At 38.4% G+C, this 23091-nt stretch overlaps 1 protein-coding gene across 2 annotated transcripts; it reads left to right on the plus strand.

Moving 5' to 3' along the window:
* Positions 1–1409: 1409 nt before the first annotated feature.
* Positions 1410–22399, plus strand: CYP27C1 (cytochrome P450 family 27 subfamily C member 1). Of its 2 annotated transcripts, none has more exons than XM_076342895.1 (9): positions 1410–1832; positions 6675–6865; positions 8492–8691; positions 11285–11494; positions 13231–13394; positions 16767–16933; positions 17737–17815; positions 18776–18979; positions 21674–22399. In XM_076342895.1, exons 1-9 carry the CDS (start codon positions 1494–1496, stop codon positions 21788–21790), a joined length of 1671 nt encoding a protein of 556 aa, XP_076199010.1. In that variant the 5' UTR covers positions 1410–1493; the 3' UTR covers positions 21791–22399. The 2 variants fall into 2 exon arrangements, with proteins under 2 accessions (XP_076199010.1, XP_076199011.1); XM_076342896.1 differs by having other exon boundaries at positions 1779–1832; positions 6748–6865.
* Positions 22400–23091: the final 692 nt, after the last annotated feature.

Genomic DNA, 23091 nt, shown 5'->3' on the forward strand with positions numbered 1-23091 from the left:
AGGCTACCTGAAAATCTAACCAAGAAATCTGTAGCTGCAAACTAAGCCCATATTCTTCTGTCTTCTCTCTCTGACATGCATCTTTTTTTAACAAAAGATGTACACATCTGTAGACTGTTGTCATGCTCCCGGCAGTCATCTTTCCCAGATGAATAATTCTCTCAACGTCCTCCTTACGTCATTTCTAAAAAACTTCTATTTTTTTCTGTTGCTGTTCTCTGGACCCTTTCAAGTATGATGAAGCCTATTTTAAAGACATTATTTTAGCTTAAACCAATATGTACTTTAGAGATTTTAAGACTGTTTACCATCTGCCTCTTATTTCTGTAATATTTACTGCTATATCTACAAAGACTGGTGCACATGTCTAACTTCAGAGGTGGATTATTTCAGTGGAGTTATCAGTGGTAAAATCAAGCATGTACGCAAATCTTAATTGGATTGCAGCCTCAAAAAAAAAAACAAAAAGTAGAAAAATAAACAGAAAGAAAACAAAGGCAAATAACTTGAAGCTCACTAGACTTACTTTTCCAGCAGTTTATTCACAGCTAAGTTCTGGAAATGTGGATCTTCCTTGAGACTTTCCTCTGTCCTCAAGTTTTACCTGAGCTGCTGATTCAGTTAAAACCAAGGTGGTCTCTTCCACATAATTTCTGAAACTAATCAACATTTTACAGATTATCACTAACACCTTCAGAATTATACAGAAATAGGTATGAAGACAGCAAAACCACTTCTGAAATTATGCAAAACCAGCTGATATACAGGTTGGAGCTCAAGTTCTCTGTGTATGATTATAGATCTATGCAGCCGAATTGAGGAAAAACTGTGGTGGAACACGATACAGTTACAGGGCACTGGTTATTGTCTACAAAAGTTGACACAAGCTGCTTATGGAGTATATCCTGTCCAAAAGATAAATCATTCTGCAATACAAATAACATCCCTGGATATTGTAATTTACAGGAACTGTTTGTAAGGTTACTGTGTAAAACCATTGCTATTTGTATGTGGATGCAGAAATGTTTTCCATATATGTTACAGGATGATGAATGATACTAAGAGAACTTCTTGCAGAAAATACAGTATTTTCTAACATATGGGAATTAATTAATGCCACAGAAAAAAACAGCCCTAAACCCACCTTTTTAGTGAAAGAGAAAGATGGGATAATCCTTATGTGAGCTTTTTGCCAAACCAATGCGGGAAAGAGGGGAAAAACTAAACTTTGGCTGCATGCTTAATGGGTAAATTTATCTGATTTGAATTATACAAAATAATAGGTTCGTTCTATTCAAGTCTCATCCCAGACCCACCCCCCTTTTCCAGCCCTAGGGGAGGGAGCGTTAAATAATGGTCTGTGTAAACTGACGCTCATGCAGTAAGAGTTTGGAGAAGTGCTGCTTGTACAAGTTAAAGCAGGCAGTGAAGAAAGAGCAACCAAATAAAAAGCAGCTGCAGGAGCAAAGTGGACCTTTCTGAAATTAAAAGACATGTCTTTCTTCACGAGAGTTTTGACAATGAAATGCAAGCAGATGCTTGAACCTGAGAGGACTTACTTTTACCACGCGATTTTCGTCAGCAGGTTTCACCAACTGCCCAAACTTTCCAGCAGCCAGTCTCTGGAGGTGCAGAATAACTCACCAGCAGCGGCAGAGAACAAAGGCGAGGAGATGGTGGCAGATTCAGGGCGCGCAGGGGAGCTGCTGAAGCCCACCCCGCACCAGCTTGGCAGGGTGAAGAGCCTGCAAGAAATGCCTGGACCCAACACCCTCTACAATCTCTACGAGTTCTTCTGGAAGGACGGCTTCGGCCGCATTCATGAAATCCAGGTACAGCTTACTCGGCTATTTAATATTTTATTCACGCCAGGATTACTTAAACCTTTCCTTTTCTCCCCTCACAAAACACTGCTTAATCACCGGGTCACCAGCACGGCAGCTGGTCATCGCCGCGCCGCGTTCCCGCTGCTGTGAAGGTCGGCACTCAGAGGATCCCCCCATTCAATCTCCGTCTCCCGTAGCACTTGGAGGTTTTAGCGGGTTTGTTTCGGTGAGGAACCTACGAGTACGTGGCTTTCGAGCCGTGCCGACACCCTGCTCCCGGGTTCCCCCCTTGCCCTCGTACGTGGGGTGACTGCGTCGCCGGCAGCCCCAGTCTTTGAGGTCTCCCCCTTTTCACGTTTATGTGTATTTTGAACTTTTAGGTAGGTGTCTTAAAAAAAAAAAACACCTAGCTAATCCCATCTTTTTGAACTGGGCTGTTTCACAAACTTGCAGAGGACTTATCTTTGGCGGGCAGAGCTGGGAAACGTGGGCTTTCCTCGAATCCTGGAGCGCAGCACCCACCCAGGAGGTGAGGCCGTGCCGGCACCCTGGGCTGTTTCCACCCGGCACCGCCTCAGTCGTGCTGCGGCTTGCGGCTGAGGCGTTACCGCCGGGGTGGTGTGCGGGGGACTCCCACCGCTTTCCTTCCTTCAGCCCGGCCCGGCGCTCCTCTGTTGTGGCTAGAGACCATTTTGTCTCTCCAACCCTCACTTCTGCCCTGGCCTCCCCTTACATAAATATACTTCGCATATATAGGTCCCCTGAGGGGGCGGTAGATGCGCCTGGCCCCGCTGCCGTCGGGCCTGGCCGGCCCACGGCTGCCGTCCCGCTCCCCTCAGCAGGAGGCGGGCGGTTTGAAACCTTCCCGGGGGGGGGGGGGGAGGGACGGGGGGGGGGGGGCAACGGTGGCGGCCGGCGCTGCCCGCCCGCTGCCGCCCGCCGGCTCTGCCACCCCCTCCCCTGGCGGCCCCACTGCCTCGCGGGCGGGCGGTGCGACGAGGGGGAGGGGAGGCGGGTGGCGGGAAGCGGGGCCTGATGGCGGCGGGGGGTTGGTGGTGGGCCGAGAGGAGGGAGGGCGGAGAGCGGCTCCTGTCACCTGGCGTATGGCAGCTCTGGGGTACGCGGTGGCGTGGGGGACGGTAAAATAAATCTGAGCCCGGGTGGGGGTTGAGAACTGTCCTCTGTGGTTGGGCACCTCCACTTCTGTGGCGGTCCACGGGCCGCGGCGTGTCCCCTTCCTCACTCCCACCCGGCGAAGGTGGGTGAAGCACGGTTATCCGTGCTTGGGACAGCGGGAGTCGGGTGAACGAGTATCCTTCCTCTGTATGGCGTTTCTTGGATGTTGGCACGGGCAGCTGTCTTACTGTACGGTGCTCTCTATCCAAAGATGAATTTTTTTTTGGTTGCTTGGCCAAACGTGGGTTTCATTCCTAAAAAGTCACGGTGCATCTTCTGGGGCCCCTTCTCCGAGGAGTCCAAGTGATTCTAAAGTGAGCACTTGTGCTTGAGGGAGTAAAGCAGTAGTTTTCGCCCTTTTTCAGTTGTGGACCCATAATGCTTTCCACTGGCAGTACAGATCTCTTTGGGAATACCGCAAATGTGGCATTTATTATTTTGCTTTTCTTAGTGACCTTTCCCAGATCACTAGGAAGGGATTCACAGACTACCCCAAGAGGTTCACTGCCTGAAAATCACTGAAATAAAAAAAAAAAAAAATATGAGGGAAGTAAAAACAGAAAAGGGAAACCTAACAGAACAGGACAGAACTTCAAATGGTTTGAGGATCAAAACTTGAAAGTTAGGATTTACAAAGGGCCTAAAAAACCCAGAAAGAGGCAGGAAACACTGAAAAAAACCCCCCAAAACACATCTGGCTTTGTCATATTTACCACTGAGATTTCTAAAGAGAAGTGTTAGGCTCCTCAGTCTATGCTGTGTTTGATGGCAGCCAAACTGGATTGCTGATGATGAATTGCTCAACTTAATTGCTAACCAAGACACATGCAGATGAAACTTTATGATTGCTAAAGCTTTTTGTTGCATTCTCTTTCTTTTTTTTTCTCTACCTCTGTGGTGGTGCACAGAATTTGAGAGATGCTCACCATAATCTCATAACACTAAAAAAATACTGCCATTGAATTCAAGCTTTCACTGTTCTTTCACTGTCAAAGCAGTGAAAATTATTCAAATATTAAAAGGAATAATAGACAACCTAAATAGTACATGCTTTTCACTAGCACTAGCTGATACGGAAATTTTCTTCTTTAATGAATGTTATTCATAAAAAGGAAAGTGGGAGGAAGGATGAGGAGGAGTTGTAATATGATACTAGTTTTTATTCTGTTTAGAGTCTCAAAAATCACTTTACAAATCATGGATGCCCAGTTTGCATACACGCTGGATGCAAATAGGCATTAACTGGCTTAATAACAGTCTGTTAAATTTAACAATGCAGTGAACATCAGGAATGAATTAATCTGAAACCCTTTGGTAACCAGCACAGCTACTTAAACGATGTCCTTCGGTGCACACAAATATTTGTATGCTATATGCAGAAGGGGTGGGGAAGCCGAGCGCTTTTTCACAAAGGAGGTTCTGTTCTCAGTAACATGATTCCAGTTAGTCCTGGCCAAAGCAGTAATGCCTACAGCAACTATGACAAAGGGAAAGTATTTTTAATTTGATGGGGTTAGATCTCTTTTGTCTCATCAGTGCTATGCAAGTATAAAGAAAAGAAAGGTGAGAGGGGAGGGTTTGGATGCTGGCAGTTTGAATTTATGATGTGTGAAAGAATGTCTGGTGTGAGACTGGTATGTGAGACATGAAAGTGTAGTATTTTTAAGGTTTGGAACAAGGGAAGGAAAACCTATGTTGTGATGGAAAATATGGAAGAGAAATTCCAGGCATTTCTTTAAACGTTAAGTTGATACACTAAACATCATTCTGTTGAAAACGAGATGTCCAAATACCTTGTCTGTTTCTGGTTTAAAACTAATATTTCATTTATTTGATTGGATGGCTTGACACTTGATTTATTTTCTGTTGAAGTTTATCCTCCCAGGTAAACCTCACCATCAGTGGAAAAAACAAGCCACTCCATAAATAGCAAAATTTGTTGAACCTGTTTTTCTGTGACTGGTGACCTGTATCCCCGTCATCCCACTGCCTTTTCCTTGCAGCACTTACCTCCCAACTCGTGCTTTCCTTTGAAGACTCACGCTCTCGGTTCTCACCAAGTTCAGTTTCAATATCCCTAAAATATCTCCGGAGCAAGAGATACTTTTGGGTTTTGGGAGTGCTTGTTCGTACATTGGTCTGCATGTGGTGTTTGGTTAGCAGCAGACCAAGCAGAAATGGTAACAGTTGAGTTCCTACTGTAGCATTTCCCTCATCAGGGTGACTAATACGTGTTTCTCATTTGAATCCAGATGCTGATTTTTGAAAATGGTGAGAATATAATTGCAGGAGATGTTTAACCCTCTGTTAAACTTGACTGAAATTGGCCATTGTGTTCCCAAAGTAGTTAAGAGGAGACTGGCAGAGACCACAATTGCACAACTCTTGTTTTATTTAGAAACCAGGCAAAAAGAGTTACGTTTTTTATAAGTACTTGGTACCATATGCTGAAGAATGATTCATGTTTCTTAAACTTATTGTTGGCAATTAAACAATTCATCTCTGTAACCAAGACTGATTAAAAAAATATTTCTCGTAAGTTAATCTTGGGTCAACACTGGACTTTCAGTAGTGTAGTTGTATCAAACATCTTTGATTTATAATAAACATAACTCTGCAAGCAGATGTCTTTAGATTAGATGCAGGTAACATGTCAAAGTTAAACTTTGGTCAGTTTAACTTGTCTTGCTACTTTAACCTGAAATAAAGGCTTTAAAATCTAAAGCTTTCTTAAACCTAAAGTCCTAATAATGTATCTTTAACAACTCTTTTGCAGTTTTGTTTTCTTTACCCTAAAATGATGATGTACCTCTATTCCAAGTGAATTCCTGGGAGTTGGGTGTTTCATTTCATGACCATGTCAGAATGAAATTTGTTTGAAATAATCAGTAAGATTTCACGGGACAGTGATAGCACAATCTTGCTGGAAAACTTTTGGGTTTCTTTTTATACATGATTTAATGTTTTCCAATCTTCTTTCTTAATTGCCTGTTGCTTGCCTCCAGCTTGAATCATACAACTTGTGATCAGCCACTAAATAAACCTCACTGCAGGAATAAGACCTCAACTTTTCCTTCCTTTTGCAGAATTAACACGTCATTCTAAAGTTCACTGCTGATGAAGCTGTCCCAAAATCCAGTTTCTCACTAGGCTGCTATGCTATCATCGTCCTTGGTTAGGTGTGAGAAACTTATAAGTAGTTTTTTGTAAAGAATAAAATGATAGAGTAAGTCTTTATTTACAAAAGACATTAAAAGTAAATTATTATATCTTTGTATTATACTGTTAATGTCACCCTATTTACCTCTGTGTTTTTCATTTTTCAGACATTCTTTCTAATCTGTTTGATCTGAAGAGATGTGTTTTTAAGTGCCCCAAGTCCTTTCATCTTCTCAGTATTTGGTTTCACTCACACTTTGTGCCTCAGAGCTTTGGGTCTTTTCAGTCAGAGGTCCTGAACGGTGTGACCTCTCTGTTTGCCTTGTGAATATTTCACAGTAATGCTTAAATGCTTTCTCCTGACATTTCAAACCATTCCTTGACTGGAAGGCTGGGGATCAAGGTCTAGATGTGATAGATTGATTCACTGTATGACAAATTGTCAGTTTCCTTTTGTGTTAAATTTCCTTAGTAATACTTTACTTCTGTTTCTCTTTGTTGGTGATATTGTAGCAAAAACACACTCAGGAATATGGAAAGATCTTCAAGTCTCACTTTGGTCCCCAGTTTGTTGTATCCATTGCAGATCGAGATATGGTTGCTCAAGTCCTCCGGGCAGAAGGTAGAGCACCACAAAGAGCTAACATGGAATCCTGGCAGGAATACAGAGACTTACGAGGGAGAGCCACCGGACTTATTTCTGCGTAAGTGTTGCTACTCCTTCATTTTCTAAGTTTTGTAAAATTTTAGTGATCTTCTGAAGGACTGTACAGGTCGTCTGGGAATTCAGGCTTTTCTGTGTGGGGAAATTTGTATGTCTAGTGGGGGGAAGAGGGTAGGAATTTATGGTGAATTGTCTGTTCTGCTGTAAATTTTCAAAGGGATGGTAATTATGTGTAGTTTGAATATGGAGCAAGCTACCTTGCATAAAAACATTCTTGGGAAATGTGTATCAACTAGAGATGTCTAAGCTTACCTGGATGCGGTATTGCAGAATAGGGCTTGCTAACTTTGGCACAGCACTGCGCAAATAGGGTTTATCGCTTCAGATCTAGACTGTTGCATCCAGTTGGCAGCGTGCTGTGTGGACTTGTTGGCTCAGGTTGGCTTTAGCTTTGTTGTTCACCAAAGTGCCCCCTCAGTAGGTTAATGCAGAGAAGTCACTGTATGGTAAATTCACACTGTAGTGCATCCCCATGCAGATATTTTTGTACATGGCTGATTCTAGAAGAGTTATCTGTCTTTAAAGCTTGCATAAACTGGCAGTGCATGTGGGTGTGGTTAATTGCCACTGGGAACTACTCACAGTCCCTACTGACATAGGATGTTTATTTAGAGGGAAACTAATTTCCTGAGTCATGGACAGTCTGTTTCTTTCATGATGGCAAAAGGCATTATGTATTGCACTGCAGACTCAAATCTTAAGCTGCAGTTCAGAGTCAAACTAACAGTTCACTGATATTTTGTGAAATGAGATCTTAAATCAAGAGATAGTCAGAAAATGTCTGTTAAAGAGATTAAATTCTTTTGCTGGCCAGTAGGTTTCTGTACCTTGCAGCAGCATTGCTCCGGGTGAAAGAATTTAATGGGCAATACTTACATAGCAATTTAAAATAGACGCATAAAAGACAATTGCCTGTCTTCATAAGGAATTGAAAGATATCCTTGGAATGACTGTTCCCAAACACTCTACTCATATGAAGCATGCAGATGCTACAATTCAGATTTTTACTCTTCAGCCCAAGGATTTCAATACATAGCTCAGCTAAAGAAGAATCTAGCTGTAAATTGTTTCTCTATAGCTAGGTCTGCTATCCTATTACTTTGTAGGTTTAGAATTAGGGTAACTGAAAGTGATGTATAAGTGATGGCATTTATGGTACTAGCTCAAGTCGTTGATTTGTCAGATCTGGATGTGATACCTTTGGTAATTAAGCACCAATTCTAGGTAAAAGCAATTTTGCAGACTATACATTTATTTAAAGTAGTTTTAATAAGAAAATTTTGCAAATTTCTTGTGTTAGCTACTACTAAAATACTAATATAGAGACTGTCAAATTCAGAACAGTGAGTGGACAAGTTCTGTCACTCAGACTGGAGATTGACTTACAGATGTACGTACGTGTTGCAACGCTGAAATTTAATGAGGATGTGCAATAAATACAGAATAAAAATGTAGGAGCATAATACCAAATATACATTATCATCATTTTCATTTCACCATTTGCTTTCATTTGAGATGAAAAATCATAGTTTCATTGCGGAGCTCCTACCCAGCTAACGATTGTTAAGGAGAATTGTGTATAGACATTATTAATAATTTCTTCTAGGGAGGGGGAACAATGGCTAAAAATGAGAAGTGTGCTGAGGCAAAAAATTCTGAAACCCAAAGATGTGGCTGTTTACTCTGAAGGAGTCAATGAAGTTATCACAGACTTAATTAAAAGAATCCACACCCTCAGAAGTCAAGAGGATGATGGGGAAACAGTGACCAATGTTAACAAACTTTTCTTCAAGTATTCAATGGAAGGTAAGCCCAGGCTGTATAATATCTGTAAAGAAAATGGATGTAAAGCAGTGTGCTTATGGTCAGGCATTTTTGCCAAATGACTAGTGCCCCATTGTGATTAATCTGAAAAGGGAAGCTTGATATTCTACATTCAGGTGTCTTCCTACTTAGCGCAGTAGATATCAGTAGAATTCCTTTGTAGAGTCCGAAGAGATGATACCTTGTATTAAGGGACAGTTCCTGTGGAAATGCTGGTATATAGGTAAAATGTAAAATCAAGGCCCTGAGCAGTTTCAGTACTCCATATTTCTGTATTAATTTCTCAAGAATAAGGGTGTTGACCTTCTAACAGTGTGACTTCTAAGACATGTTAATTTAACAACATACTGGCCAAATCCCAGGTGGGGAATCGCTGTGATGTATCTAAAATTCTGTTCATAGCTTAATGTGGGAAAAGATACTGCTTTCCTCTGCCTACACATGCCAACTGTGGGATTGTTATGCTTGCCTTAAAATCATCTGCCACTGGCTACCATTAATGAGGGAACGCTAAATGGAACTCCAGCCTGAGCTAGTACAGCATTTCCTGTGTTCTTGTAGAAATCTAATGGTGATTCATATTTCATGCATTCCTCTAACTGGCTGCATACAATCTGATCTTGTTATATGTAGTGCCTTTTAAAAACATTGGTACTCTTTGCTGACAGGCAGCTGAATAACTTGAGATTTGCAAGAACTTCCAAATTGCTCACCTATGAAGATGCTGTATCAAGTGGCTGGCTGGCTGTTTGGTAAACTAACCTGAGTCTGTTCTACATTAATAATGTCTAAAAATGGCATTCAACTAAGAGTTACCAATTTTATGGAATTTTAAACTCTGAGCTTACAGATTCACTTTAACTGATGGGTTAGTTTAAATTCTTCACATTCTTTTAGCTTTTCATTTATAACTTGTGCCTGGCACGTGCTTATTTCCTATATGAATTGCAGTTTTAATTAACTTACACTGTCAACTGTTCAGGAAACCAATGTGTAAGATTTTTTTGAAAAGACCATGTAAAGAGCAAAAGAATGCATAAGAAGTAGCAGTTGCTGAACGAGGCACAAGAGAAATAAAAGGCGCAGAAAAATATCTCCCCAGGGAGGAAAACCAGGGAAGGAAGAGTGAGCTGAAAATAGCCAGATTTTAAAATTATTTTTGTCAATAAAGGAGAAATATGAAGCAAAGAACAGGGAAAAATAAAAGTTTCTTCAAATATCTGTATCTATATCTATATATATATATACACGTGAGAATTTATGGAGAGTGTGATGGAGGGCAAGATCAAGGTTAAACATCATATTTATTGTACCTGTTTTTAATAGGAGAAACAGAGAAAAAAGAGACTAGAGTGTTAATAGACCAGTTACTCCAAGTATCTAATTAACAGTTATTCTAATATTTCCTGGAAAGATGTGGACAAACTGTTAACTAATGAATTTAAAAGCACAAAATTTATTTAAAAACATTTGATTTGATGCAAATGGCTTTGAGAAATTATCTAAATGCCTTTTAAAATTACCTAATTGCCCCACTGGATTTTAGAAAAATCGTTAAATAAGATTATTTTGATAATGGGAATGCTTTTGGTACCGTACCATGTGATATTTTCCTAAATAAACTGGGTAATATGATCTATTTTGCAAGTTGAGAGGAAAAATTGCTAGAAACCTGTGTTCAGAAAGTAATTAAAAATGGTTTGCTGTCAAACTGAGAGAACATTTCGGCTAACTCCAGTAGGGCCGTTTCTGGCTGAGTTCTGTCTAATATTTAATAATTGGATATGTTTATAAAAACTGAGCTGAGAGATTGCAGGGACACTAATGGATGAGTAAGAATTAACTTGATAAATGAAAAAATGGTCCAGAGTTGAGAAGAATAATAATAATTTAATAAATATATATATAAAGTACTGTTCTTTGGGGGGGGAGGGAATGGTATTTCTAGTAGGGATCACTGCAGTACTGCAGACAAAACATCTGAGGAAACTATAGCAATTTTTGTCTCAGGAACCAGAGACAGTCAATATTGTCACTTGCAACAGTGTCACACACTTGCTGTTTTTCAGGGCCACATGGAGTATATTGTGTGCAGTGAAATCACTGTCTACAGTGCAAGCTCTTTATCCATTTATGCATAGTTGTTATTCATTTACTACCAACTTATGACGAAGAAAGGCATAGCCACTGCTAGAAACTCCTGCGTTATCACCAGTTATCAGAAATGTCCCTGGAATTGTATGTCCCTGTGTGTTCAGAGGCCAACATGGCAGGCTCAGGATTTGTGGTGCGACGCAAAACGCAGCAAACATGCTGGAGAGCTGCTCTACTTCTGCTGGAATTCCTGGCTGTCTTCTCATGCTGAGCATTATTGACAGTAGCCACTGTCTCCCTACAATGTTTAGCTGGGATTTTTTACTGTGTTTTAAATTTCTATTTTATCTGCTCCCAACTGCAGTAATAATAACTAAACATTTTTGGAAGGTAGTTCCATTATGTTAGCATTATAATTCCTTAAATTATTAAGATGTATATATGCATGTGTGTAGCAAATTCTTTGATTTTGTATGTGCAGGTGTGGCAACTATTCTGTATGAACGCCGGTTGGGCTGCCTGGAAAACAACATCCCACAACAGACTGTTGAATATATTGAGGCTCTGGAGTTGATGTTTAGTATGTTTAAGACCACGATGTATGCAGGTGCTATTCCCAAATGGCTTCGTCCACTTATACCAAAACCCTGGAGAGAGTTCTGTAGATCCTGGGATGGACTCTTCAAATTTAGTAAGATTTAGTAGTAGAAAAGTTCAGCTGTATTTCTGCAGGTTCTGTGTGTGTTTGAACAGGACTTGCTGCATTTCTCTTCTAAAATTATAACAAGACATTGTGGTAGAAGTAAGTTTTGTATTAAACTCAGACTGGCCAAGGGAACTGTTTTAAAACGTTTTAAAAAATACTCTACTGAAAAAGAATTTTACCAGTACACTTTAAATATTCCCCTATTTTATACTGCTGTTTCTTTATTTGTCTTCATCTGTTTCAGCACCCACTCCTCACTCCAGGTCCGAGTTCTTTGCCACTCAAATTTTAATGAGGGTGGTTTTGTTGACTTCAGGAAGTTTTTCAGTCAGGCACTCTGACAAATAGTCACTGCTAAAACTGACTAGAAAGTTAAAAAACGCGACTCTAGCAATTAATTAAACTCTTTGTGAAGTTTATCTATACACATATAAGAGTATAAGTTGACATAGAACTACACTGCTGTACTACAATATGTTTTTTTTGTGAATAAAGCATTCCAGCCTACTTTATCAATCAGCTTTCATATAAGTAAGAAGAAGGAGTTGTCTTTGCAATATATATTTTTTTAATATTCTGGAGTGTTTAAAAAACCTTAAACCCTTTTTCCCTCTCTAATGTTAGAAAGCTGCAATAAAATTTATTTTATTAGCACTATTTGTCTAGGTAGGTCTGTGTACATCTTTTTGAGAGTAGATTCTTTAGTTTCTTAACTTTTAATATGCCTAATATGCTTAATTTTTAATATGTATTGGTCTGTACCTACAGTAGGCATTAGGGAATCCATTTAATGCTGATACAGGTGTGTTTTCTGTGAAACACGTACTTTTTTCACACTGCCACTTTTAAATCATTTCCCATGATAAAGCACCCTTGTTCCCTTTTGTGGATTAAAAACAATAGCAGACTTCAGCTTTATCCTAACAGCAGCTGAAAAACTGTTCTTGAGGAATTTGTTCCATTTGAAACTTGTTATGCTGTTTCTTTGTTTAATCCCTTTGTGAAAAAGGAATTAAATGTTGAGAATCACTGTATGTGATGTGTGTGTTTGTGTAGGTTTCATAAAGGAACATGTTGATTTTAGTTCTTTTTTTTCTGTAAGCTCATTCTGCGAGACATTAACTTTCTGAGGAGTTTTCCTCTTTTTAAAGCCCTTGTTTCACTGCAGATGCTGTTTGTAGTCACTGAAGTATAAATGGGACTGTGGGTGAAATTGCTCAAAATGTCATTCACTGAAGTTTTTCAGTTTTTGTTACTACTTAACGCTCCTCATCTTTGTCTTCAGTGTGATTCAGTTCTGTGGCTTTGACCTTCTGGTTGCTGCTAACATCTTGTAGCAGCCGCTGTGTGCTAACTCGCAGCATGCTCTGCAGAGTTCACCACTTCTTGCAGAGTCATCAGAAAACAAGCCAGGTGGGCGTAAAAACTTGACCTTGAGCTTCCTCCACTTGCAGTCAGAAACTATAGTCTCTTGTGTCCTTTCCTCGTGCTCAGCAGTCTCATGCTGTAAGCTACCAAGGTTCCTGTCAGCTCTGTCTTTCCTTACCGTGAGTACCCAAGGACCTCCACCACCACTATATTATCTTTTCCCTGAGAAAATAGATGCAAATATTTTGTCTTTTTACGGCTATGTAGTGTAGCGTAAGGGGGAAATGTCATTACTGAATGGAACCAACAGAAAAATAAAAATGGAAGCTTAACAATTTTTTTGAATCCCAAAGGTCAAATCCATGTTGACAACAAATTGAAGGCTATTCAGTCTCAGCTGGACCAAGGAGAAGAAGTAAATGGTGGGCTACTTACATACCTCCTAGTGAGTAAGGAACTTACTTTGGAAGAGATCTATGCCAATATGACTGAAATGCTTCTGGCAGGAGTGGACACAGTAAGCTTGTTACCGTTTTTCTTGTGCACAATTGTTTTTGTAAACCAGTACCATTCGCAGCTATCTTCAGGGGGGGTTATGTTGTTTATAAGGACATAATTTCTGATACATTTAAGTCATTACATCTTTAAAATGATAGAAAATACTTACAGCACCGTGTAATCTCTCTACTAGAATGAAGTCAGTGTTGTTCCATTCTAGCTGTGGTTTACAGGAACCCATCATTTGGGAGTCAGTTCCACAGTTTATTGAGCGGATAAAATAGCAGTTGTCTCTACATTCGGCTTGAATTTTATACATTTTCTTTTCCTAGTTTGAATGTCAGGTTGGTATTTGTGCTTCTTCAGGTAGACCACAATAGAAAAGGCTGCTGAAAGTTAGTGTGAAAAAACTGATCGATAGACTCATATGTAGAATTTGGTAAAGGATTTTTACATATGGCTAATTAAATCAACTGGGGGACACATTATGGATCAGCTACCTGGTTTGGGCTGAAGTCCATTGGGAGGGGGGTGTTAGGCCAGCACTAATGTAGGTAAGGCATAAGTTTGCAACCCATGCTTGTGCTGGCAACATACAGTCAGTCTGAGGCAAAGAGCTGTGGTGATGGGGCTCAGCATTAATGAGGTTAGCGTAAGAGGTATGTTAACACCTAGTGAAGCATTCTAAGTGGCCATCTTTCCTTATTCTTCTGATTTGTCATCCAGAGCATTTGAAGAGGCATTAAGGTCATGTATGTATCTTGCCCTCCTTTCATTCCTATCATGTGAAATCAGTGTAGCTCAGTATTGACTGCAGCATGACAATCAGAAGAATAAGAAAAGATAAAAATGAGTTACTTTATTGTATATACAGTGTAATGTATATGGAGTTATTTAGCGTATCAGTGAACACTATTATTGTAAATGATTGTAAATGAGCAATTTTTAAAAAGAAATCTATATGAATTTGATAAAGAAAGTGCTATGTAAGACTGTGTTTAATAGTCTTACAGTAAAAAAGATTAAAATAAGTAAAAAAGTAAAGTAGCCTTAAAGTAAAAAAACCTCTCTGGATGATGGGACTCAGATTTTTTTAATTTAAGAAAGTTCGTAAGGTTTCTAAAGAAAACAAAAAAACCCCAACGGTAATACTTTTGAACTCCAAAATAAGGAGCATATGTAAAGCTTATTTATGTGCTGAAGATTATTCCATTGGTTAAATATCCCAAGGGCTTATGAGTTTGGAGAGCTTTTTGATGTTTGGTTCTTAAGTAAAGCACAGCTATTCATCCCATTCATTTTCTAATCTTTCAGACCCTTAATTTTCCATTTTTAGTGTGTGAGAGAGTTTTCATTAAACTAAAAGGACAGTGTTCAAGTTCATGCCAACAAGAGTTTCTCTTTCCATTTGACTCAGCTTTCTCAGCTGGCAACAATCATTTTGTGAGAGCACGGTACTTCTGATTTCCTCATTTCCAAGTACAAGACAGAAATTGAGGGAACCTTTTTTCCCCTACTGCTGTCACTTCAGTTCTCATTTTATCATAGCAAATGAAAGAGGTTTAGAGGATTATAAAAGCTTTCAACAAAATTGTAAGGCAGTTTTTGGCTACAAAGCATTTTGGCTGTCCCTGGAACAGTGCTAATTTTTAAGAGGTTATGAAGGAGCTGGGAACCTGGGAAGAAACTGTTTGTATCAGAGAAGTTCTGTATACAGCTGGCACAATTGCCAGCTCCTCTGAGCTCTGGGCGGAATAGGGCAGGGTTGCATTTTAGCAAGGGACAGCCACTCAATATCACAAGAAGAAAAAAAGAAAGGTTCTGAGAATGATACTTCTAGCATTATACCCCAGTTTGACGACAAGACATAAAAGGTCACCGTCGTGATGAATTTGCATTCTAAATTGATCTTAAATGTAAGCCCAAAATAAGACATTTCCAAAAGTTGGGGATTTTACCCATACATTGTTTATAACCTTAAGCTTTGTTGTGCCAATGAGTGAGAAGCTGAAAATAAAACTGTTTCCTGCCTAGAAAGTGAAACTGGTTGTCTGTCTTCATTATACAAGTTGAAAAAAATACATTTAAAAATAATTCAAGAAAATTAGGGTAGAGTTTACAATTTTTCTCTCTTAAATGCTGTAAGATACTAAGAACAACACAGGTGAGGAACAGAATGATTACACTCTCACTTTCTCTGCCATACTTACTCAGGAACACTGAAAATACATTTTTCATCATAAACTTTCTGTCTTCAGTGATGATTGTGAGAAAGACGGGCTCAAGTAAGGCCATTTGCTTAACCTTAATGTCTTGGGTGCAGCTGATAGTAGAAGCAAAATGTCCTGAGTCTGTCTAGTATTTGAATGGAGTAGTCCCTGAAATCCAGGTAGCTTAAACACAGGGACTCCTGGTTAAGTGAATGGTAAATGTTGGATCACAAATAAAGAGTTGAAATACTCTACTTAGTTCCATGTTAGTACAGATGGAGTGAGTTCATGCTCAGAGTGTATCCTAAACCACAAGTGTGCATTGAAGTGCAATTTTTCCAGCTGAGGTGAAAGAGGATTAGATGATGGGTTCCTTTAAATCATCTTGTGCTCAAAGTTGAGCTGTCTTCTGCCTTGTGTTCTGTTTCTTCCTTCAGACAAAATATTTTTAAATGATTTTTCACACAGTACCTCTTTTCTGGAGCCTTTGTGATTACTAGAATAATCAATTGGAGGGGGAGTATATTTTAACATTTTGGGGCCACTTTAAATATATAAGCTCCTCTTTGAGCTTCCTTAAGAAAGCTTTCAATAGGATGCTCAATTTCAGTGAAATGGGATTTTTCAAGGGGTAGAAAGTGCCAATTGCGGTGTAGCATTCCTTACCAAAGGATAAAGTATAATCTTAGCAGTGATAATATCAATTCTGTTGTCTGGATGCTATGAGGAGACTACCATATGCTTAAAAGGGGTTGGTAGTGTTCTGAGTAGTATTCTTTTGTTTCCTGTGAAATGTTTTTATTGGGAAGAAAGGTGAAACACACATTGAAAACTAACAGTTAACTTAATCCGTTGCTGTTTAGAGCCTTTATATTTCAGTATTGTTTAAGTAGTTTTGTTTGCATTTGTATTTTCTGCTGCTTTTTAATATTTCACTGGGAAAATATCAGCATGGGTTCTTCTGATATGTGGGGTTTTTTTAAATGGAAAAGGGATGAAGGAGGGGGTGGTGAAGTCTGACAACATCGCATTGAGTCCAGATGTGAATCATTGCCAGTCTGTTTTATAACTTTAAACTGATAAAACACATAGTTGAAAAGCCAAACGATCAGTTTGGCTTGAAATTATTTTTAATCTAATCTTGTTGGACTTGATGATGATGGTTGTGGTTTCTTCCTTAGACTTCTTTTACTTTGTCCTGGGCAACATACTTGTTGGCAAAGCACCCTGAGGTTCAACAATGTGTTTATGAGGAAATAGTCAATAAGCTGGGGAAAGACCAAGTTCCTGTTGCTCACGATGTCCCAAAATTGCCTTTGATTAGAGCTGTGCTGAAAGAAACCTTGAGGTAAGTAGCAGACAACTGCAATCATTAATTAAAAAATTTAATTCCATGTAGTTGTAATGGATTTTGAGTCCATGCTAATGTTTGTATTTAGTTGTTGTTACTGCTATTTGCCTCTTCTGCTTTTATTTATTGTAGCAATATTGTATCCAAGGCTGCCCAAGCAATGAAATATGATCGTTTATATAATGTTTAATGTTTTAAAGTATGGTAGAAGTAGTATCACATATGTAGAACATGTCTGTTAAGGTAGGTAATTGAAAGCTTGATTTTTGCCTTTTAAGTATTAGTCTGTATGATGAACTGTAACAACCTCCTCCCACACACGCTACTGCAAATTGGTACTTTGCAGTGCCACTACAGTCATTTTAAGCTTCTTGACTTAAATTGAAGGCATGTGACATGCTTTTTTTATATGTTTATACCAAATGTTCATAGTGAGGTGAGGGGAGTAAGAGGATTTTAGAGAAGGCATCAACAAGGCTTTTTCAGCTCCCAGTAGTGCTAAAACGTCTCCAGTTTGACCAACTGGTTGCATGTTTGTACATGTGTAAAGCAAATAAATATATAGACCAACTATCTCAAACTCCAGTTACTAGTAAATAACTTTTCTCAGGTATTAATCATATTCTCACAGATGATTCAAGGTCTTTGAATCTCCAAGGTGTTCTGTACTTTTGAAAAACCTTTTTGCTGTGAATGCATATTGAATTCATATTGCATATTTGTGAATGCAAATTGCAATCTAAACTTTTTAGGTTGTATTAGTTATTACTGTTGAACTTCTCATAAATATTTGTCTTTAGGTTATATCCAGTATTGCCAGGAAATGGAAGAGTGACCCAAAAAGACTTGATTGTTGGAGGATACTTGATACCTAAAGGGGTAGGTTCTGTTGCAGTCCTCTGCAGAGAACACAGTTTAATTTTTGTGTGTGAAATGTTATTTGTTACAACATATATACACTTCATTGAGTTCAAAAGATTTCACCAAGAAATCTTGGTGAAGATTAAGAGCATTAGAGCATTAAGAGGAAAGTATTTCAATAATACCCATTTATATGACAAAACCAGATTTTATAATTGACTTGTTGCTGTTTGGTTTTTTTAGATTTGGGTCCTCACCCGCTAATCAAATTTACCATCATGACCTGTTCTTAATATTCTTGAGGGTGGAGTCTATTGATAACATCTCTGTGCAATGTTACAATTTGATTAAAAAAACATTCATTATTCTTGCAGTTTTCTAATTCTTTGCTTACTAATTCCCTTTGTAGAAAGAGTTTAGTTTCCTTTTTAAATTGTGAATCTTTCCTTTATACTATTCAAAGATTACACAGACGTCATGGTAGAACTGTATGGCTTTGTTTTAAATGACAGCAGGATTCTTAATACACTTACTTAAATATTATTCCACACACGTTTCCCTCCCTGCCCCCGGATTTATTTGGAAACATCATCACATCAATTATTGCTGGGTTTTTTCCTGAGGTGGCTTTTTTTTTTCCCCTTCCCATCCTGTTTTTTTCTTTCCACTGTCTTGTATCTCTCTTCTTCCTTTCTCTCATACTATCTTTTTGAGACAATTCCCAATACTTCTGACTTTTGTTCCCATCTCCTTCCCCACTGCATCTTCTCTAATATATCCAGCAACATTTAAAACAATTTGAAGATTATTTCATTTGACCAGTTGAGAAAGGGATCTGATTTTCTAGGTATCCTTTTTTCTTCTAGAATTACTCAAATATACTTAATTTTTATGACATCATATTGCAGTAATTACAAATGCTTTTTTATTTTGTTATGTGTATTTGAGTTAGCTAAATATAAATATTTATTTCCTCAGACGCAGCTGGCACTCTGTCATTATACTACTTCATACAGCGAAGAAAATTTCTCAGTGGCAAATGAGTTCCGACCTGAACGCTGGCTGAGGAAAGATAATTTGGACAGAGTAGACAATTTTGGTTCCATCCCCTTTGGTTATGGCATTCGAAGTTGTATAGGAAAAAGAATTGCAGAGCTGGAAATTCATCTTGCACTGATTCAGGTTAGAACTATATGACAGCATTACAAGAAGAAAAATATATTGGTATGATTCTTTTCTATGTATACCATTTCTGGATATCTTACAGTGCACAAAAACTTTGTTTTGGAGTGTTGTCTAGCATACTCATCCTGCAAAGGCCTAAAAACTTGAAAATAATCATGCTTGAAATGTAGCATACTAGTTAAACTACACTGCAGAAGAAAAATTCTTTATAGTACAAATGAAGTAAAACTAAAGGTAAGATTGCTAAGGAAATATATGGATTTAGTACAGAAGGTTTTTGTAAGCAAATTGGAAGTCTTTCTTCATGTATGTTAGAAGGGTTACCTGCTCAGTTTCAGTATTTTAGTTACAAAGAATTCAGTACTTACAAAGATGTAAAAAAGTTTTTATGTCCTTGTACTGACCACAGTGTTACGACAAATAGTAGAATTTTTCTGTGTTCTGTGGTTTTCTGTCCCTTCTTGTTCTTTCTTCTAACTTCATTATCATTTTAAATATATAGTTATATAAGTAGTTAGTACATATTGATATGTAGTTTTCCATTGCTTCATATCATAAAGAAAGCTTTCCCAACAGCTGCTACATTTTTTGTCATTTACAAGACAGCCTTTAACTCAAATGCTGAGCTCAGATTGTGCAATCAAAACTCAAAGATTTGGAAACTATTTATAGTTACTTAACTATAAAAATATTTAGAGCCATTATATGTATTCAAAGCAAAGCTTGATTGAATTTGCCTTAGAATTTCCTTAAGTAAACTCCTAGAGCAATCTCTGAACAATTAGCATCTGTCTTTCGGAACTCAGAGTGAGATAGGTCTCAGGGGGCCGGATAAAACAAACATACTTGCATCTTTTTGAAAAGGAGGATCAAGGAAGTAATAGAGAGCCTGCTTTTGTTTTCTGGAAAGAAACTAGAACCAAATAGCACACAACCTATTTGTAAGCATCAAGATGATATTTAAGTCATTTAAAAATAGAAACACGTGAAGCATGGAGCTGATCAAAGATAAATTGTTTCAGACCAATCTGATTTTTCTTTCTTTGACTTGATCACTTACCTAATGTGGTGGATATAAAATAAATCATGTTTTCTGACTTCAGGAAGTATTTTCACATGTCCTATACATTGTTCTCACAATTAAATGAATATAATTTGTTCCAGATGGAAGCGTACCTATAAAATGCATGCACAACTGGTTGGAAAAAAAAAAATAGCTGGAGGCAGTAGCTGTCAAATATTTGCTGTTGAACTGGGAAAGCGTGTAATTAAAATTCTATAAGAGTCTGTCTTGCATTTGATTTAGGTTGGTATTTTCATTAAAAGTGTGAATGATGGATTAGAGAATACTTTTAGAGTTTGCATAGGATACCGAGCTGACATAAATTAAGTTAAAATCAGAGAATGTGAATACAGAATTATGAAAAAATGGAGAAATGTTCCAGAATCAACACAAAGTTGTTCACTAAGGACAGTTGCAAGTTACTGCTCTTGAGAAGAAATCAAATGCATAATTACAAATTGCTGACCAACTGGCTCAGTAATTAGTACCGTTGAAACAGACTGGAGGGATATAGTAAAAAATTGGTCAACAATAATGATGCTAATTCTGACAAGGCAGTGTAATTCTTGGGTATATTAACAGTATTAACAAGCATGTTGTATGTCAGAAAGGAGCTGAATTACTTGGTCTTACCAAACACTGGCGAATCCTCAGCTAGACAATGATACGCAACCGACCCTATGCACTGCATTTTAAGGACAATATAGTCAAATTGGAGGAAATCTGGAAGACAGAGAGAATAACAAGAATGAGAGGTTTGAAAAAGAGAAGAATGAGATGAAAAGTTGATCAAACATCTAACACTGAAAAGGTAGTTATGTATAGGAAAATAATGCATTGTTCATCATGCTTACTAGGAGAAGGATAAGAGAAGATTGCTTAGTTTATAGGAAAAAGTGTTTGAGATTTAATATTAGGAAAAGTTGAGGATGTTGCTGTATTTCCTTCTTGAAAGTTTAAAAATAGATAGCTTCAAAACAGGTGAGATAAATCTCTTGGAGTTTGTTTTAGCCCGCGATTTCTGTGATTTATGTTTGCAGCTGATTCTCTCAGTTTCATTAAGTGTATGGAAATAGAGGCTTGATGTATAGAGAACCTGTGTGATTGAATTATAGTGATTCTGTTCAGGAGAGGTTCTAATATTTGACTCCTTGAATTATGATTGTTTCACTTGGTGCACTGGACAGTTGCTGCCTCATGTTTGTTTTGTTTCCTTCTGCCCAGGGAGAGAAATGCGAGCGATGGGATCGGGACCCTTTTATTGCTTTGTTTTATAATTGCATGTATTGATTTATATTAAAGGAAGTGAAATCAAAAACACATAGAGAGGAAGCTCACAAGGTTTGAAAGAGACCTTAGTTTCCTTGATAGCTCAGACTGTTGTGTGGAAGTTCTTCAGAAAGGACTGGCTCAGTCCTCCTTCAATCAGGGAGGAAGATTTTTAACTGTAATCATCACCTTGTAACAACTATTTTTTCTTTCCTGTGTGGGAATCATAGCACTTAGACTCCACAGAACTGGCAACAGAAATTTTATTCATGACAGTCTGTTATGTTCTCTTTTCCAAAGTCTAATCTTCATCTGTAATTTTGCAGCTTTTCTAATTCTTGTCCTGTTTATCTTCACAGTTGCTTCAGAATTTTGAGATCAAAATTTCTCCCAAAACTGAAACAGTTCATGCCAAAACCCATGGACTTTTGACTCCTGGAAACTCCATCAATGTGAGATTTTCTGACAGAAAGTGAGACTCAAATGTTTTGGAAATACTTGTGTGATTTTCATGGGAACAGACTTGCATCTTATGGATGTTTAATCATGCTTGTTCGCTGGTTTGTAGGTATTTGGCAAAATGATCAAGTATTATGTTCTGCCTTAGTTCTAGCAGTACATAAGAGAAATAACCTCTCCTATAATAGGTAATTACACATATGAAAATATATACTGAAAAAATTCCTTCTTGCACTGGGAATCTCCCTTTACCTGGAAGGATTTCTGGTAATAACAATACATGCATTGAAAAAAAACAAAATTCATTTCAGACATGACAAAAACAAAAATTGATCTGATCTGTGAGAAGATTAAATGTTTACATGATGACTTTAAAATGTTAATCCTGTATTGAGCATATATATGTACTCTAGGAAAAACAGGTATTCTGTGGAGGATTTTTTTCCCTTGAATGAGCTTGCCTTCCGATGCTGTTTTCCAGGGCTTCACATTATTCCCTTTTTTTTCTTTCCCATTGTTATTTCCAATTGTCCCCATCTTAAATAGAATGAAGAGAGTTGTATTTGCCAGAGCCAGCTGACATCCCAAAGGAGATGTTTTGCAAAGGTCTGTGGATTTGACTCCACAACTCTGCCTGTTTTTGTTGACTCGGAGACCAAAGAGCCCACGCCTTCAATCCAAATTTGGATTTTGTATGGTGTCCTCCTTTTGCATTGTCATAGCATCATTAGAAACACCAGCCATTGCTATGTTGCAGTACACTTGCTACTTGGTATCAGTCCCTAAGTAATTGTGATGGTGTGCTCCCCCGCCCAACCTGACCTCTCTCTCCTATTGATACCGAAATACTAAGGAGACATACAACCCTGCTCAAGCGATAACTACCAGGGACGGTCGTTAATGGATGCTGATAGCGATAGCTGCGTCCATTCAAAGTGGATTCGGGAGCCAGATAACAACACAATAACCAAGGGTTATTGTGAGAAATACGCCCACCTAACCACAGTTATCAGTATGCAAATATGACTATGAGTCAATCGTCTTACTCTATAAATAGTGGACAGCCCAGAGCCCCTTAAGCTGTCCTGCATGGCAGCGGGCTGCATGGTGGGATCTCCCCTTGAGTAGGGACGCCTCTCAAGGTTACTCCTCGAGGTTGAGAGATTCCTTGCCGCAGCAGATCCTTGGTAAGTGACTAATAGCATGCTAAACTTTGAAATCTTAGCTAAGTGATATAAAAGATTAATTGCGCATATATAATCCTTTAGACATAAACCGTTGACCAAGTCTAGGACTAGGTTTGGATCCAGCCGCACCC

This window comes from Aptenodytes patagonicus, chromosome 6 (genome assembly GCF_965638725.1).
Source record: "Aptenodytes patagonicus chromosome 6, bAptPat1.pri.cur, whole genome shotgun sequence".
Taxonomy (NCBI): Eukaryota; Metazoa; Chordata; class Aves; order Sphenisciformes; family Spheniscidae; genus Aptenodytes; species Aptenodytes patagonicus.